This window comes from Polistes canadensis, unplaced genomic scaffold (assembly GCF_001313835.1).
Source record: "Polistes canadensis isolate GaletaPanama2010 unplaced genomic scaffold, ASM131383v1 scaffold_25, whole genome shotgun sequence".
Taxonomy (NCBI): domain Eukaryota; kingdom Metazoa; phylum Arthropoda; class Insecta; order Hymenoptera; family Vespidae; genus Polistes; species Polistes canadensis.
This window is the reverse complement of record NW_014569572.1, coordinates 614,625-630,336: the sequence shown is the minus strand read 5'-3', so window position 1 is coordinate 630,336 and position 15,712 is coordinate 614,625. Positions and strand designations below refer to the sequence as shown.

Below are 15,712 nucleotides of genomic sequence, written 5' to 3'. Positions count from 1 at the left end.
GATTTTGATGATTTATTCAACGATCAAGAATATCGCATACTTCGATTGTAATTGGAACGAGACTTAATACGATAGACTATGGTCCAGATCAATTTTATCTTATCGTCTGACCTAAATTACTTCCTACTTTTAATTGAATCGAACGATACTTGGATTATTAAATGAAAAAGACAAAATGAATGCAGGATAAAATAGCATTAGTGAAATATAGAAAATGAATAAATTCAATTCCGGCATTCTCGTATTTAATTAAACTATCTATTAACTTTCGTAACCATTAAACTGTTTAGATTGAATCTTCGATTACTATATTTGAAATCTAAATGTTTTATATATTATCAGGTTCGTTCCAGATAATTATTAATTCGAAAAATCAAATATATTATTTCGCAATCCATACTTAAATTATTATTAGGAGTATACGATTAAATGAAACTTGCTTATACGATTCAAATTAAAACAAAATTATTAAATGGACAAATAAACAAAGTAAAATCGCAGAAGAAAAAACTTAAGATCTAATATTCTATAAATTATTGATGATTTAAAAAAAGTCATTTTTATGTGTGTTACATTCGTTTATTATCATATATTACCTCTTTACGATCTTCTTTCAAATTTATTTTACCTTCGAGATCGTGAAAATAATCGAGTCGATAATTCGATTCTATATTTAAACGATAGCGCCATCAATTTACTGATCTTCGAACTTTAATGGAATAAAAATACTGTTTTATCGATTGAATATAAAATGTTGGTAAGGTAGGCCATGATTTTATCGATATTGATTAACCCCTTCCGGAAGATGTCCTGACATGCTTCTAAGCTTTTTCTCGAGTAAAGCAGATTAAAGGAAATTGAAGGCAATTTGTATCAATCTACCGTCCCGCCTGAATAATATACTCTCCTCGAGTATAGCGTGCTAGTGTCAATTTAACGCCCGATGTGTCGGCCCGTCTAATTAACCTTCGTTATTGTCGTTGGGTATCACGTAAGAGGGAATTTCCGTGACACGAAAGTAAAAAAAGAAAAAAAAAAAGAAAGAAAGAAACCAAACCCCACGTCTTCTCGTTTTCCCTGATCCGTAATAACTCGCCACGAGAATCAAATCAAATAAATGATAATGAGAAACTAAAGATATATATATATATAATGTTCAATCGTTTATTACATTTGCAATTAAAAAACGTAGATTGAACCACGCGTTTAAATAATCTCGTTAAAAATAGAATAATTTAAATACGAATTTATATTTTTATCTTTTTTAAAAACAATAACACACACGCAACCTTGTATTAAAATATAAAAAAAAAAATTAAAAATAGGTTTAACAATAATATATCGATTTCCATAAGTTTGCCCCGTGGAAACATATTCGATAATTAAGAAACTTATAATTACGAATCGTAATTAGGTTAATATCAATTTTATCGCTCTCCTGTGAGATTTCCATTTGATATTTGCTTTACTCCTTCTATTAATGATTTATGAATTAACGTGTATCTCTAATTGAAAACATTTGTAATACATACATGCATGTTAATAAAGAAAAAATAAATAAAATGTAAATAAAAAAAAATGATAAAGGTCCATGACTTTTTCTCGAAACAATTGTATTTCGAAGTTCACGTGTTTCTCGTTTACCTCGATCTGGATTAGAAAATACGATAGCCGAACAACGTTGAAGAGAAACGCGTGACTCACGCGATCAATGAACCTTCTTCTTTTCTTGATAATTAAATCCGATACTAGGATATTTTAAAAAACACAAAAGTTAAACGTAGTTATATAACTTCGTGTTTTTTCGATTGAAATTATAAAAGTAAACTTCCGGAAATTTTTCACGCGAACGTAACTATTTATTTCTGCTGAAGTTAAAAAAAAAAAGAAAAAAAGTAAAGAAAGAAAGAGAGATAGTGAAAAATGTTCAAATTTTGATTGTATATATATATATATAAATCTCTTTCTCTTTCTTTCTTTGATTGTTAATGTAATATGCAAATTATTTGAGCATTTACAATAGCATTTAAATGCCACCGTCTACCAGAGCTTTAGTGTTTAAAGGAGGACGGATCGATATATGCATTACCTTGGAGACAGTTTCTACGAGACGCTTCGATAACGTATCTAACGCACATATATTACTACGTAAATTTACGTAGAATTATGTGATACGTAGCCGGCAGCCTCTTACAAACTTATCGAATTTATAGGTAATAATCATAATGTGTACAACATTCGCTAACAACTCGCCTTAGAATTTTATTAAAAAATGTGTAAACAAATATTATTAATCATAATATATATATATATAACTACAATACACAATTTATAATATTAATTATTCATTTCATTCGAGATTTTCATCATAGATTCCTATTTTAATATTCAGTCATGGAAAATTATGGTTTTATAAATAATATATATCTTATATATATATATTATAAATATGTAAGTGGGGTTGATTAATTGCGAGCCTCTGCTAACATAGAAATAAATAATTTTGTATTGTTCGATTTAAAATTATTATTAATAAGTTTAATTATTGTTAACCCACTTTCGTATAAATTTGAAGGTGCCACTTATTATATGAGATTTCTTTGATGTGAGAAGGGATATATAAAAATGTTTAATCCAAATGTTTTTTAATATCTTCGAGAGAAATATTTTTCTATTGTTGATCGAATCATTCTGAAGAATAATAAGTTCGATTCGCTTATCAATCCGTCTTTTTTTTTACATTTGAGTTAGTAATAAAGCAATTAAGTGAATCCCAAGATACACAAAAACATGTTAACTTTCGAGATAACAAATTAACGTGATTGCTATAAAATTCATTAAGTGGAAATAATTAATACGGCAATAATTTGCACTGTACGAACTACTGCATCAAAAGAATCTTATGTCAATATAAATTATCATTTGTGTTCGCGTGCCAAGGGGGTCGAAAATAAACCACATGGTTAATGAAATTGTAACCAATGCGATTTTTTGAAAGAGTTATGTCAAACAAATATTACAAAAACTTAATTGTGAACTAGAAAAAATTCAAGAAAAGACAAAATTGAAGAAATGAAAAACAAATAATTGCAAGAAAAAGATCGTATTAATCAACTTTCTAGTAGAACGAATTGAAATTTGTATCTGGGAATAATAGAAAATATCGAATACTCGTTTGGGTGTAGATCTAAAAGAAAACGAACCTGAACAGGACGTTACTACAATTAAACAAAAGTTATTCGTTCGAATTTTCTCTTTTATTTTGATTCTTTTTATCTTTGGATCAAAGCTTCCTCTCAAAAACTCGCGAATATCCCGTTACTTGTTATATAACTTTTAACGTTTGTTCCTATAAACGATAAAATAATTTTAACGAAAGAAAGAAAAAAGAAAACGGAAGTAAAAGAACAAGAAGAAAAGTTAAGAAGCGATTAAGGTGTTATACCACACCTTAATATTGGGCAAAAAAAATTAGTATAAAAAGAAAATTGTTGTTTAACGCGACTTTCTAATCTACTCACTAAATTTTCTATTAATCAAGATCTGTGTAATCTTCCTTTAAAGGATACGATAATGAAAAAAAAAAAAAAAAGGAATAGAAGAAGAAATTGGCAGAAAAGAAACGAAGAGTGGCAAACGCATCAGAAGGATGCGTTTTTGCTTAGATAAAACAAAAAAAAAAAGGCAAAGAAAACAAAATGGAGGGTGAGTATAGAAAGCGCCATACATTTGATCTTCTACGCTTGAAACTTATTCAAATTTATACGATCGAAAGGCGAGAGGAGACGCAAGCACAAAGGAAAGTTTGCCCCTTCTATAAGATATAACGCAAAAGAAGAACGAGTTCGTAGACCCACTCTCTTCTCTCATCTTTCTTATCTCGCCTACAATGCGATTTTACGACTAACCTTTAAAAACTATCGTAAAGAAGACAAGAAAATGAAAAGAAAAGAAAAAAAAGACAAAAAAATAGTAGGTACTCGGTGAAATTTTCAACTCAAGTTAGTCGCATATTGTCATCATTTTGTTCTTTTTTTTTCTTTTTTTTTTTTGCAATATACAAAATCAACAATGGTGTCGTTTATTTTGACAATTACCCTAAATCCATTTTTTAGCTCCCAGATTGTAGATTGTTATTAAACAATGACTAATCCATGAATTATATTTCACACTTTTCTTTTTTCTTTTCTATTTCCTTTTTTCACCCCACCTTCTTCACATTTCTATAATATTATAATTATTTAAATAATATTTCTCTTCCTTAACTCCTATCTATCTCATCTTTATCACTTTTGCAACATCGTTAAAATTAAATCAAACAAACAAAATTGTTCCATATTTTTCTTAACGAGTTAACATTTCACATGAGACAATTTTTGTGTTCAAGAACGTGACACAAAGAGTCAAAGAAAGAGACCTTTTTTTTTTTCATTCTAATTCTATCGATTAATTAAATGTAATTTCAAACGATTAATTTACGTAGAGAAGAAACAAATGAAAAATATAATAATAAATATCTATTATTTGTCCTTAATTATTTTTTTTATCTTATTCTACTTCATAATTCTCGTATAGCATAACTTCTTCTTCTTCTTCTTTTTCTTCATGATAATTCTCGTCAAGTTTCTCATCGTGATGCAAATCCTTACCATTCCTTATTCCTTTCTTTCTTTTACTCACTCACTCACTCACTCACTCACTCACTCATTCACTCACTCTCTCTCTCTCTCTCTTTTTTCTGCAGTGTGTTCTATGATAGAGCGGCACGCTTCGTCGCATCTTCCATCGAGGAAGTTAACTTGGTGAAGAAGTCTAACCACCGATCAAGAGCCAAGGAAGTATGACGGTAACGCAAAGGGCAGCCAAGCAACTTGCACACATTGCCAGAGGGCTCGCCGTTCCTTCCGTTTCTACTTCTACCCCATAATCTTCGATTACGTCGTCCCTCTCAAATTCTCGAACCTCGACATCGCATCTGAAGCAAACTCGACTTCTTCTCTTTTCATCATAAGAACTTTCATCTCTTCTTAGTAAAAGATCTGAACCTTTTCTCTCCAACTTCCAACCAGGCTCCTGTACCAACATTCGAGTCATTTTTATTTCTATTTTTTTTTCTCCCCTTTTACTCTTCTTCTTCTTTTACTTCTACTTCTTGTTCTTCTTCGTCACCTGAAAAAGTTACATTTGAAAATAAGTCATATTGTATTTCTAATAGCAATGTTGTGTTTTTATTACAATCTAAATTATGAACTATTGTAATAGTATTGTTAAATAATATATCAGGCAAGATTTAACAATAAAATAAAATCAAAGTATATATAGTGTTAGTTTAGATACGAATAATCAAGTTCAAGTTGAATTTTGTTCCTTTGAATGAATCCTACCCCAATGCTCGTATATATTCTTCAATTAGAATAAATAAAATCTGATAATTTTATTACGGATTATAAAGAACGTCAAGGATCGTGAAAAAGTACTGAAAAGAAAGTAAACAACAAGAAAAAAAAAAAATAAGTAGAAAATAAAGATAAAATGTGTAATAAGATAGTGACACGAAAAAATATGTTTTGCTTTGGATTCTTAAAGTATCTTTCCTTAATGGACATTTTCAGTAAAATGACAGACGTGTAACCAACGACGAAAAGGAAAATATAAAATCAAGGACAAGGAATATACGTCCGGAGTGAGAGAGAAAAAAAGAAAGAGAGAGAGAGAAAGAAAAAGAGAAGAAAACTCGTCCTCTTGTTCCTATATTTGAATTGCAAATTTGGGAACATTTTTCTTGAAAAAGAATTCTATAGAGATCTCGTAATTCAGGAGAAAGGGTAAGGGACCGTGTAATGGTATACCAAACGACGACGACGACGACGACGACGAATCTTTTTCCTATTCGTTTGAAGGATTTTTGTTCAAAACAAACCGAAAGCCATTTAAATCCAATTTCAAGTATCCGACGTCTCAAGCTCTACTTTATTTTAACCGTCTTATTACAACTGACATGAATATTTGAAGTCAACAAAAATTCAAACATTCCTCTGTTTACTATTCAATTATATTATTATACTTCTACGTTCGTAAAAGAATAACAAATTAAGTAAAAATACAAAATGTCTGTAAAACATAGAACATTATATTTGAATATATACTCTCTGGGATTAATAAGTTCGTCTCGAAAAGTTAATACAAAATTTGTTTATAATATTATTATATTTTAATTGAATGGCTAATAATAATCTTCTAATTAGATATTGTCTAGTTTGTAATTATGAACTTATCTCGAATACCAAAAAAAAAAGAAAAAATATCTGACTCGTATACCTTTACTTTCCATCTATTTAATTATTAATTTAAAATAAATCGTAAAATGAATTTATAGTCAATATTTGGAATATAATCGATTGTCATAATTATACCGGTACATATACCGAATGATATATATATATGTATATCAAATTCGATTATATTAACATTAAGTTATTAATCTACCAGTCATATAGAAGCTAATCCTAAATGAAATACAACAGCAAAATTAATACTCTGGTTTATAATATAGGGATACACGAATTGAGAATGAAGTTTAATCAAATAAAAAAAAAAAGTTAATTACAAGTTATCGATATTGATCTAACTATGATAACACGTATCAAAGGTAACGCTTTATTCCACGTAAAAAAAAAAAGAAAAAAAATATACTTGTGTCAGGTCTAAAAAGAACGTGAATTCTTTGAGATATTATTTACGATGCAAACAAACCGCTTTAGCACACATTTTTTTCTTATCTATCCAATTTGAAAATTCTATCCACGAAATCCGGATTTACTTAGTGCGAACGTTATGGCAAAAAGGAAAGGAAAAAATAAAAAAGCGACATCGAGAAGATGAGAGGAGAGGAAAGGAAAGATGAAGGGAAAAAGTAAAGAACCGAGTAAAGAAACGGAAGTTGGCTCTTGTCCTGGAAATACTAGTTTTCCACGACTTCCTCCTCCTCCTCCTACTATTCTTTGCACGAAACACCGAGGAACGAATCGAAGTTAACTTTCATCATTTCATCGTGTTCTCCTTCGCAAACCCAGAATAGTAGAAGGAAAACAGGAAAAATAAGTTAACACTGTTAATAGGCAGTCAGAAGAACTGAGCAACTTTCTTAAAAGTTTCCTCTTTAATTCCGTACACGTGCTGCTGTTGCTGCTGTTATTCTGTTTTGTTCTATATATTCCCTCTCGAATCCTATCGAGAAATCTTAACAAAAATAATATTAACAACAACAACAACAATAACAATAAGAAGAAGAAAAAAGAAAAGTAGCAAATGAACGCTCGATTATTCAAGATAATCGGTAAAAAAGAAAAGTAGCAAATCATTTGCCGTCCCCGTTTTCTCGTTTAATGAACCGAGTATTCTACTTTTCGATAACTCTTACAATTAGTTAACACATTTTCTTCTTTATAATACCTTTTCTTTTTTCCATGCAACTAATACGAATACCTATCCTAGACACGTCCCAGTTCTACTTTTGATATCCAATTAAAAGACTCGCTGTGTTCTTTACGAAATAACATAAAATTCGAATAACCGATTAGATCAAGTCCAACTTGAAATACGTATACAACACGGTTTTGTTTTTTTTTGTTTTATGTTACTATCGATAACGCGATATCTATCGTAATATATAAGTATAGTACTGTAAAGTGTAATAGAAATAAAATAGGAGAAAGTTGAAAGACCATTCTCTCTTTTGTATGACGATTGTCTTGAAAATAAATGTTACGAAAGGGATGAGAGAATAAAAGCAATATCATCTTCTTGCTTATTTTTTGTTCTACTTCTTTTTCTTTTCCCTCATACAGTTCCATCCCTTTTTTTCCTCTTTTATATATCGGAAAAAAATAAATATATTTATTACTTTTTACGCGCGTCTTTTAGACGAAATATTCAGGGTGTTGGATTATTTTTAAAGGGCACGTCTCGAGTTATAGAAACTTATAATTTTTTATTCATCAATCGATTCTACGTGTTATTGTAAAGAAAAAATAAAATAAAAGAAAGAAATAAAAATAATCTGATGAAGTAGTTAAGTTATAGTAACACCTGGTATATATAGATCTATAATACTGATTCTGGGAGGAATAGATAGGAGAAAGTCTATGTGATCCACTTAATCCTATTCGACGTAAACTTCGATCAATAGTTTCGCATAATCGGTACTAATGACTGTCAAAGAGCAGAGAAACTAGGACGAAATTTCACGTGCCACCTTGACGATATGAGATTATTTGCGTACAAAGAGAAAGACATAGAAAAAGAGAGAGAGAGAGAGAGAGAGATAGAGCTAAATTTAAATTAATCGATAAATATCGATCGATAATTTAAACGATCTCACATTTTCAAAACGAATCATCTTTCTATATTGTGAATTAACTTAATTAACTTATACTTATCCGATCATCTCATTCGATAATGACAAAAAAAGGTTTGATAATTTTCTATCAAATTCTATTCCCATATTTATGCGAATTATCCTTGAATAATAAAACATTAATAAAACAGAGCAAACTAAATCGAAAAAAAAAACTCGACGAAATTATCGTATTCTTTATTGCTTCCGAAAAAAATAAAGAAATAAGAAGTAAAAAAAAAAAACAAAGTTGGAAAGGTAAAATGAGAGAGGGAAGATAAAAGTACGTGAAATTTTTTTTCCTTTTGTTTCCTCGCTTTCGCGAAAAAGTTAAGGAGACTACTTCGGAGACGACAACTAGAACGACGTGGACTCTCATAAAGGTTCTCTCGTTACAAACTACTACTTCGTTGTTACGTCCTATAACTACAATTCTTCGAGATAAAAGCAACTCGTGACTTGATTATGTTCTGCGATTATTACAAGCGGAGAAAGAAGAAAAAAAAAAGAAAAAGAAATATCATCGAGTTTCTTTTCTATTATTATTTTTTTCTTCCTTATATTCGTTTTTTCTAACACAAGATTTGATTGGTCACTTTTTTTCTAATATATATATATATATATATATATACAAATATCTATTTAATTTATCATTAGTTTAACATATTAAACCTAATGCTTAACCAATCACTTTTTTATATTTACGTCTCTCACTTAAGTATTTTTAAAATCTTAACATTCCAAAAGAAATACATTAATAATTCTTACTAATCAAAAATTAACGAAAATCTAAAATTATTCATTGTTAAATATACGATTGAATTGTGTCTTCCTTTCCCTCCTTTAAAATCAAATTGTTTCCTTGCGTACCTCCACGCATTGAGAACCACGATACTAAATCTTTTTATCAACAATTTACGTATATAAATTTAGTAATTATAATTGTAAAAATCATCGAACAAAGATATGGGAAATAACATCGAGATCAGGAATTAAAAATTTTTTAATATAAAACCGTTCGTTTGAACTCGGTAATCGTGATACGTTTAATATTTAATAGAAAAAAAATAATAATAATAATAACAGGATAAAGTGTAACGAAGAAAATAGAAAATGTAACGGAGTAAGGAGAAATAAACGTAGAAAGTAAAAATTAAAAAAAGAAAGAAAGAGAGCGGAGAAAAAGAAGAGGATGAAAATTTGATTTAAAATTAAAAAACGCGGTGATCAATGAACGCGGAAAAGAGTAAACGATAAAAAAAAGTATGCTTGATGATAGAGTTGTTACTTAAAACGAAATGAGAAATAAATGGATAAAGGAAATGCGTTGTTCTGGAAATCGGAAACTCTTGTAATGCTATCGTACAGCATTTACTGTAATTTCCGCTTTATTTGATCCTTTCGTATGCATACCTACATACTCTTACGAGTTTACATCATCCACCATCGATGTTTTACCGCATAGAACGATTTTTTATCGTATTTTATATATTATCGTGAATAATTCTCTTTTTCTTTCTTCACTAATAATACGTATCAATGATATAAAAAACAAAAAAACAAAAACTAATTGAGAGTATTAACTATCTACGAATTATCGTTATTGTTTAAACGATAAAAAGAAAAAATAATAAAACGAACAAAATTCGTCAAAGAAAATTGAATTGAAACGATGTATGACGTGTAAAATCATATTTATCGGATAAAAAAGATAAGTCAAGGTTCACGTCAGAAAAGATACATTATCGAAATAACATTTCTTTTTTTTTTTCTTTTTCTTTTTTATCTATTATCGTTTAATTTTGTTTAGAAATATTTATCTCGTAAAATGTCCAACACACAGGATCATATAATAGAAAGATAAAAATTTGTTCAATTTGTTAAATGCAATAAATCGAAAATATTTAAAATTCAAGAAATAGTACGAAAAGGAAAATTATATATCAATAATATATATATATTTATATATGTAATCGTTAAAAAAATTTCTATAAAAAAAATTCCTATTATAATATAATAAAACACGATTTTAATATTATATTTACTTTCGATAATCTTTTAATTGACACTCGACGAGGGGGGTCGCGAGTTATCATCGACTGTAGGCTCATTCAGTAAATTCCAGAACAAAAGATAAATATAATCCTTTAACAAGATAACACATCACATATATTATTATAAACTTATCAACGTATATCGAACAGAAAATAATCTCTTACGCAAAAATAATTAAAAAAAAAAAAGGGAAGACGATAGATTACATCTTTTAAATAGTATAACAAAATTGATAACGTATTTTACATTAAACTTGTTTTTTTTTTTTTAATAGAAATATACGACAACATATCGATGGAACAACGATTAACGATTTAATTCAATACCATATACGATATACGAATATATATACTCGAATATCAAATCACGATACTTTATATTATTTCAATGTTATTATTTATACGTTATTCTCAATGGTATTATATTAAATTGAATATCTATATTTTCATTGAAATATTACAAATGCTCGCTTTTCGAATAACAATTTATTTATAAAAAAAAAAAAAAAGGAAAGAAGAAAAAAAAAAGTAATTTCGATATCAGAATATATACACGACGCGTATGCGTTTGCGTAATATTTTTCTATCCCGTGTAAATATTATGAACGTTATAGAATATATTATATTCCATAAGAAAGATCCGTCAAGATTGAGGATACGTAGGATGATAAGTGTGTTATGTCATAGAAAAGAACCGCTATTCGACGATTTCTACGGATAATATAAAAGATTTTACGATTAGCACGGACACTAAAGAGTTTCTTCTGAAAGTAGTCTCTCTTAGTTAGTTCATTTATTTCAACATATATATCTAGTCATGCCGGTATAAAGTTTTGTGTCCACTTAACCTTGACTAACGATGATATAGTAACTTATTACTAGTATAATCACTATATTTCTTACCAACATATATCTACATATCTGTATTTCAAATTACCTAAGAGTTCATTGCCAAACGTAGCGTAATGCACACACGAATTCAAATACAAACACATTTGTATTTGATATAATCAAGAAATGTTATCGCAACATAGATAATAATAATAATAATAATAACGAACCGACACGAATTTACTAACTGAAATCTAACATTTATTCTTGCATATTAATTATCGTATGCCTAAACCTGTCACAATCGTTATTATAAAAAAATCTTTCAAAAGGATACAAATTATATTATCGTCGAAATAATTATATTCTTATTTTTTATTCTCACTTAAATCGCAAAAAAAAAATCTAAAATAAAATAACCCCCAAAGTAGAGCCTTGGAGAAAGACAAGAAAAAAAAGAAAATATCATAAATCACTAAAACATTTCGATTTGCGTTAGCATTTTATCGACGTTTTCAAAAATTGAGTATAGTAACCAAGTTGGCAAGTTTGCGCGAACTACAGCGAAACGATCGGTCGAGTACTTACAAAGATGGAAAAGTATAAGGTTCCAATTTACTAAATGGAGAAAGAAACTACTCCTACCTCACAGCCCTTTTCCTCTTTTTGAGTTCTTCTTGTATCACGATCTTAAAGCTCTATAATATATATATATACTTTTCTCTATCCTTTCCTAATTCTACTCTTACTTTGTTCATCGAGACGGATATCTTGCTTCCAAACATCGCATCAGCTTGTTTACCTCCTTTTCCTTTGAAAATCTTTCCTTCACAATTGTATTTCCTTATTTTTCAATATACAACCTCGTCTACCCACGCCTCCTGTTGTTGTTTTTTCTTCGATAAAACTTCAACGAACGAACAAATAACAACTTTGCAAACATTATATTTTCTTCAATTTTTGGTTTATTATTTCGATACTCTAAACCCTCACCCCCACCCCACCTCACCCTGCTTTTTCTATTAATTCATTTAATTATTTTCTTTCAACGAGATATAATAAATTCATGGTACAAGGAGAAATATGGTATTACGAAGTTAATTCGTTAGAATGAAATATATTGATTACAATTATAAATTGTATAGTTAGTTATTCTAATTGTTAGTCCACTTTTAAGTAAAGGATACTCTGCAAAGTCTTCTATCTTACGGAAGCATACCGAAACCGGTCGATTATTTCCCACGTAACTATTTCCATAACGTGTATTCATGCTAATAACCCCATAAACTCGGTACTTGTGTCGACGACAACGATGAAAGGAATGATACGACGTAACGTAAACAAGATTGCAACTGCAAACAGAAATAAGGAGGGGGAAAGGCCGTGGGGGTGGTTATGGGGGGATTGAAAAGAGAATTCTCTAACCTATCAAACACATTTCTCCTAAATGGATATTTTCGTTTATTAATTCGAATATTCATTTCGTGATCTGATTATTTTATTTTATTAAAAAATGTATCTTTTTTTTTTTTTTCCTTTTCCGATAACTATTACAAAATTTCACAAAATTCTCTCTCTCTCTCTCTCTCTCTCTCTCTTTTTCTGAATCAATTATCAAATAATCGTCAGAAATCCGATATGAAGCAAAAGATGAAAAAATATTCGATCATCCATTAAAACGAGACCGTTTAATATTACATATTTTTTATTTTCTTTTCTTTCGTTTCGCAAAATATATATATATAATATTATATAATAACGATTACGAGAATTAACTATAATTTATTATCACGTAGGAGTAAAAATCGATTTTTAAGCACGCGAATATAATACATATATAAAATAAATATATAGTATCCGTATAATAAAGAGAGGGTGGAGGGAAGGAGGAGGAGGAGAAATGATTAAATTTCGACATCGCATTACCCGCTTAAATTCAATTCATTTTATCTAAACGGCAATTGGCGAGTTCCATAGCCGAGAACCAGTGATGATGATATCGACCGTACCGAATTTCTAGATAATATATTATTCGATAAAGTATTATCGTAATAATAATTAAAAGAAAAAAAAGAAAACGGGAATACAATGTGTATCTATTCGAATAAATAACGCGTATGAGAGAAAGAGAGAGAGAAAGACGGAGAATTTTTGTTAAAGTTAATTTTGTTATAGCTATGATCCACAACGGTGATCGTGCTCAAGCATGTAGCCTAATTATATGAGCCAACAATTTTACATAAGACGTGTAGATATAATTCTATCTCTCTCTCTCTATATATATATTATATTAGGGTGAACCAAACGTTCGTACATTTATTATATTATAAATTGTATTATAAACTGCATAATGGATTGTTTTCTTTTTTTTTGTATAAAATTTACATTTTGAAAATATTAATTTAAAACCCACGAAGAACTTTTGGTTCACTCTCTCTCTAATATACATATATATATATTTTTCTTTTATTTCCCTTACGTATACTTACTATTACTACTACGCATAGAATATTACAAAGTTCGAGAAGATCAACGAGAAACGATTCATGCGAAACGCAGGTGTATCTATAACCTTTTGAAGATCCTCTAGGTAGTAGAGAAACTTAACTCTCTCCTTTTCCCATTTTCCTTACCCCTTTCCACCTACAACTAGCCCCTACCACGATATCCTTTCCCTTGGAAAGCTCTTTGAAATCCGAAATCCGTCGATTGAAACGCGTCCGCAAAGCTTTTATATTCGAAGTAGTCGAATCTACAGGATAGAACGAGAATTCTGTCGCCTGTGAAACATTTTCATTCAAAGAGATACCACGCATACGTTACGCTTTAAAATAAAAGAAGAAAAGATGCACGTATACGTAACATACGTATTTACACGAACGCATAGAAAAAAAAAAACATTTCGATATCAATATCCTATCGTTTCCAATGGAAAAAAATAAAAAAAAAAAAATATATCTATCGTTACGAATATAAAAGATAAAATGAAAAACAACCGAAAATAGAATAAAATAACAAAATGATCTAAATGATTGATATGCAAAAGATATAAAGAATATACATTTTTTTAAATTTTCTTTTCTTTTTTTTTCGCACTTCGTTTAACTAAAACGAATAGAAAGCGTGGAAAATAAAAAAGAATCCATGAAACACAATTATAAATCTTAATACATATATCTATCTATTAAAACAAAACTAGGAGTAATTGAGCGAAGAAGAACCAAGGTGAATCCTTGTAAAAACAATTTCATCGTTTCTTCGTCGTACTATTGCTGTTTCATTCGCTTTTGCTATTCGGAATTGTCTATTGTCTACTAGAGAAATTATATTTTGATTATCCTCGTAAACGTGTAAATATACCGAAGTTAAAACTACTCGCAAAATAATAATAATAATAATTATTATTATTATTATTACGTAATTGGATCGATATTGAGTGTAACTTGTTTCGATAAAATATCATTGCTAAAGCAATTATTATAAAAACGTGACGAGTAACAATAAGTGAAGATTAAAAAAAAAAAAAGAAAAAAAATAAAGAAATAACATATTTTATAATTTGAACTTTGCTCGATGTTTTTTTTTTGTTTCCATTTCTCTCTTTCTCACTTGGTATTCTTATTTTATCTGTCAATAAATATTAATTATTATACGATCGTTATTGACACGAGAAACAAACGATGATATTTCGAATAAGCATAAGAAGGACGTGGTGAAGAAATACGTGTATTCTGCTATTATTCTTGGCACGTATGACTTCCATTACGTTAACTTGCCCATCTTAACTGGATTCGATCGTCTTACCACATCGTATTAACATTCGCACAGTTTGCTTGTGCACACGTGTCCCTATCGGAAACTTTAAATCAAACATTTAAATCATTCAACCTTTTAATATTAAATTTACGAATATAATTATAATAAGGAAAAAAATAAAATAATTTTAGAACGAAAGAAACAATGGTAAAGAACACACATTCTTCGTTATTGATTTATAAGATATCTTATATAAGTAAGCCGACGATAGATAAATCTGTGGATTTGTTTTTTTCTTTTCTTTTTTTTATTAAGAAAACAAAGTTCGCACCAGGATAAAATTCCAACTCGTAATGTTCGTCACGGTATTAAAAAAAAAAAAGGTAAAAATAAAAAATAAATAAAATTATTCGATCTCGAACATATATACCGGACACATTTGTATAACGTGACTCGCAATTAATTTATTATAATTATATAGCTTCATTTCTTATCTTATTTTTTTCTTTATTTTTTGCTAAAGAATACGTCAAATATATTTTAACGGTCGAATTTTTGCGCTGCTAAAAAACATACAAGGACAGATAAGACAGGTTTTTTTTTTCTATCTATTCCTACGATACACAGTGCATTTAGAAATTATTTATAAATTTTTTTAGAATATATATATATATAT

The 15,712-nt window shown here is 28.9% G+C and overlaps 2 protein-coding genes across 4 annotated transcripts in view; both read right to left on the bottom strand.

Annotated features, from left to right (window-relative positions):
• The window catches only part of LOC106783757, a 100,948-nt gene that overhangs the window by 58,275 nt on the left and 26,961 nt on the right, over positions 1–15,712 (bottom strand). The window lies entirely within an intron of this gene.
• Positions 4,695–5,169, bottom strand: LOC106783759. Its single transcript, XM_014742567.1, has one exon. It carries the CDS (start codon positions 5,092–5,094, stop codon positions 4,813–4,815), a length of 282 nt encoding a protein of 93 aa, XP_014598053.1. The 5' UTR covers positions 5,095–5,169; the 3' UTR covers positions 4,695–4,812.

Coding starts and splice junctions, on each gene's coding strand:
- LOC106783759 (XM_014742567.1), bottom strand. CDS start 5,094: ATGACTCGAATGTTGGTACAGGAGCCTGGTTGGAAGTTGGAGAGAAAA.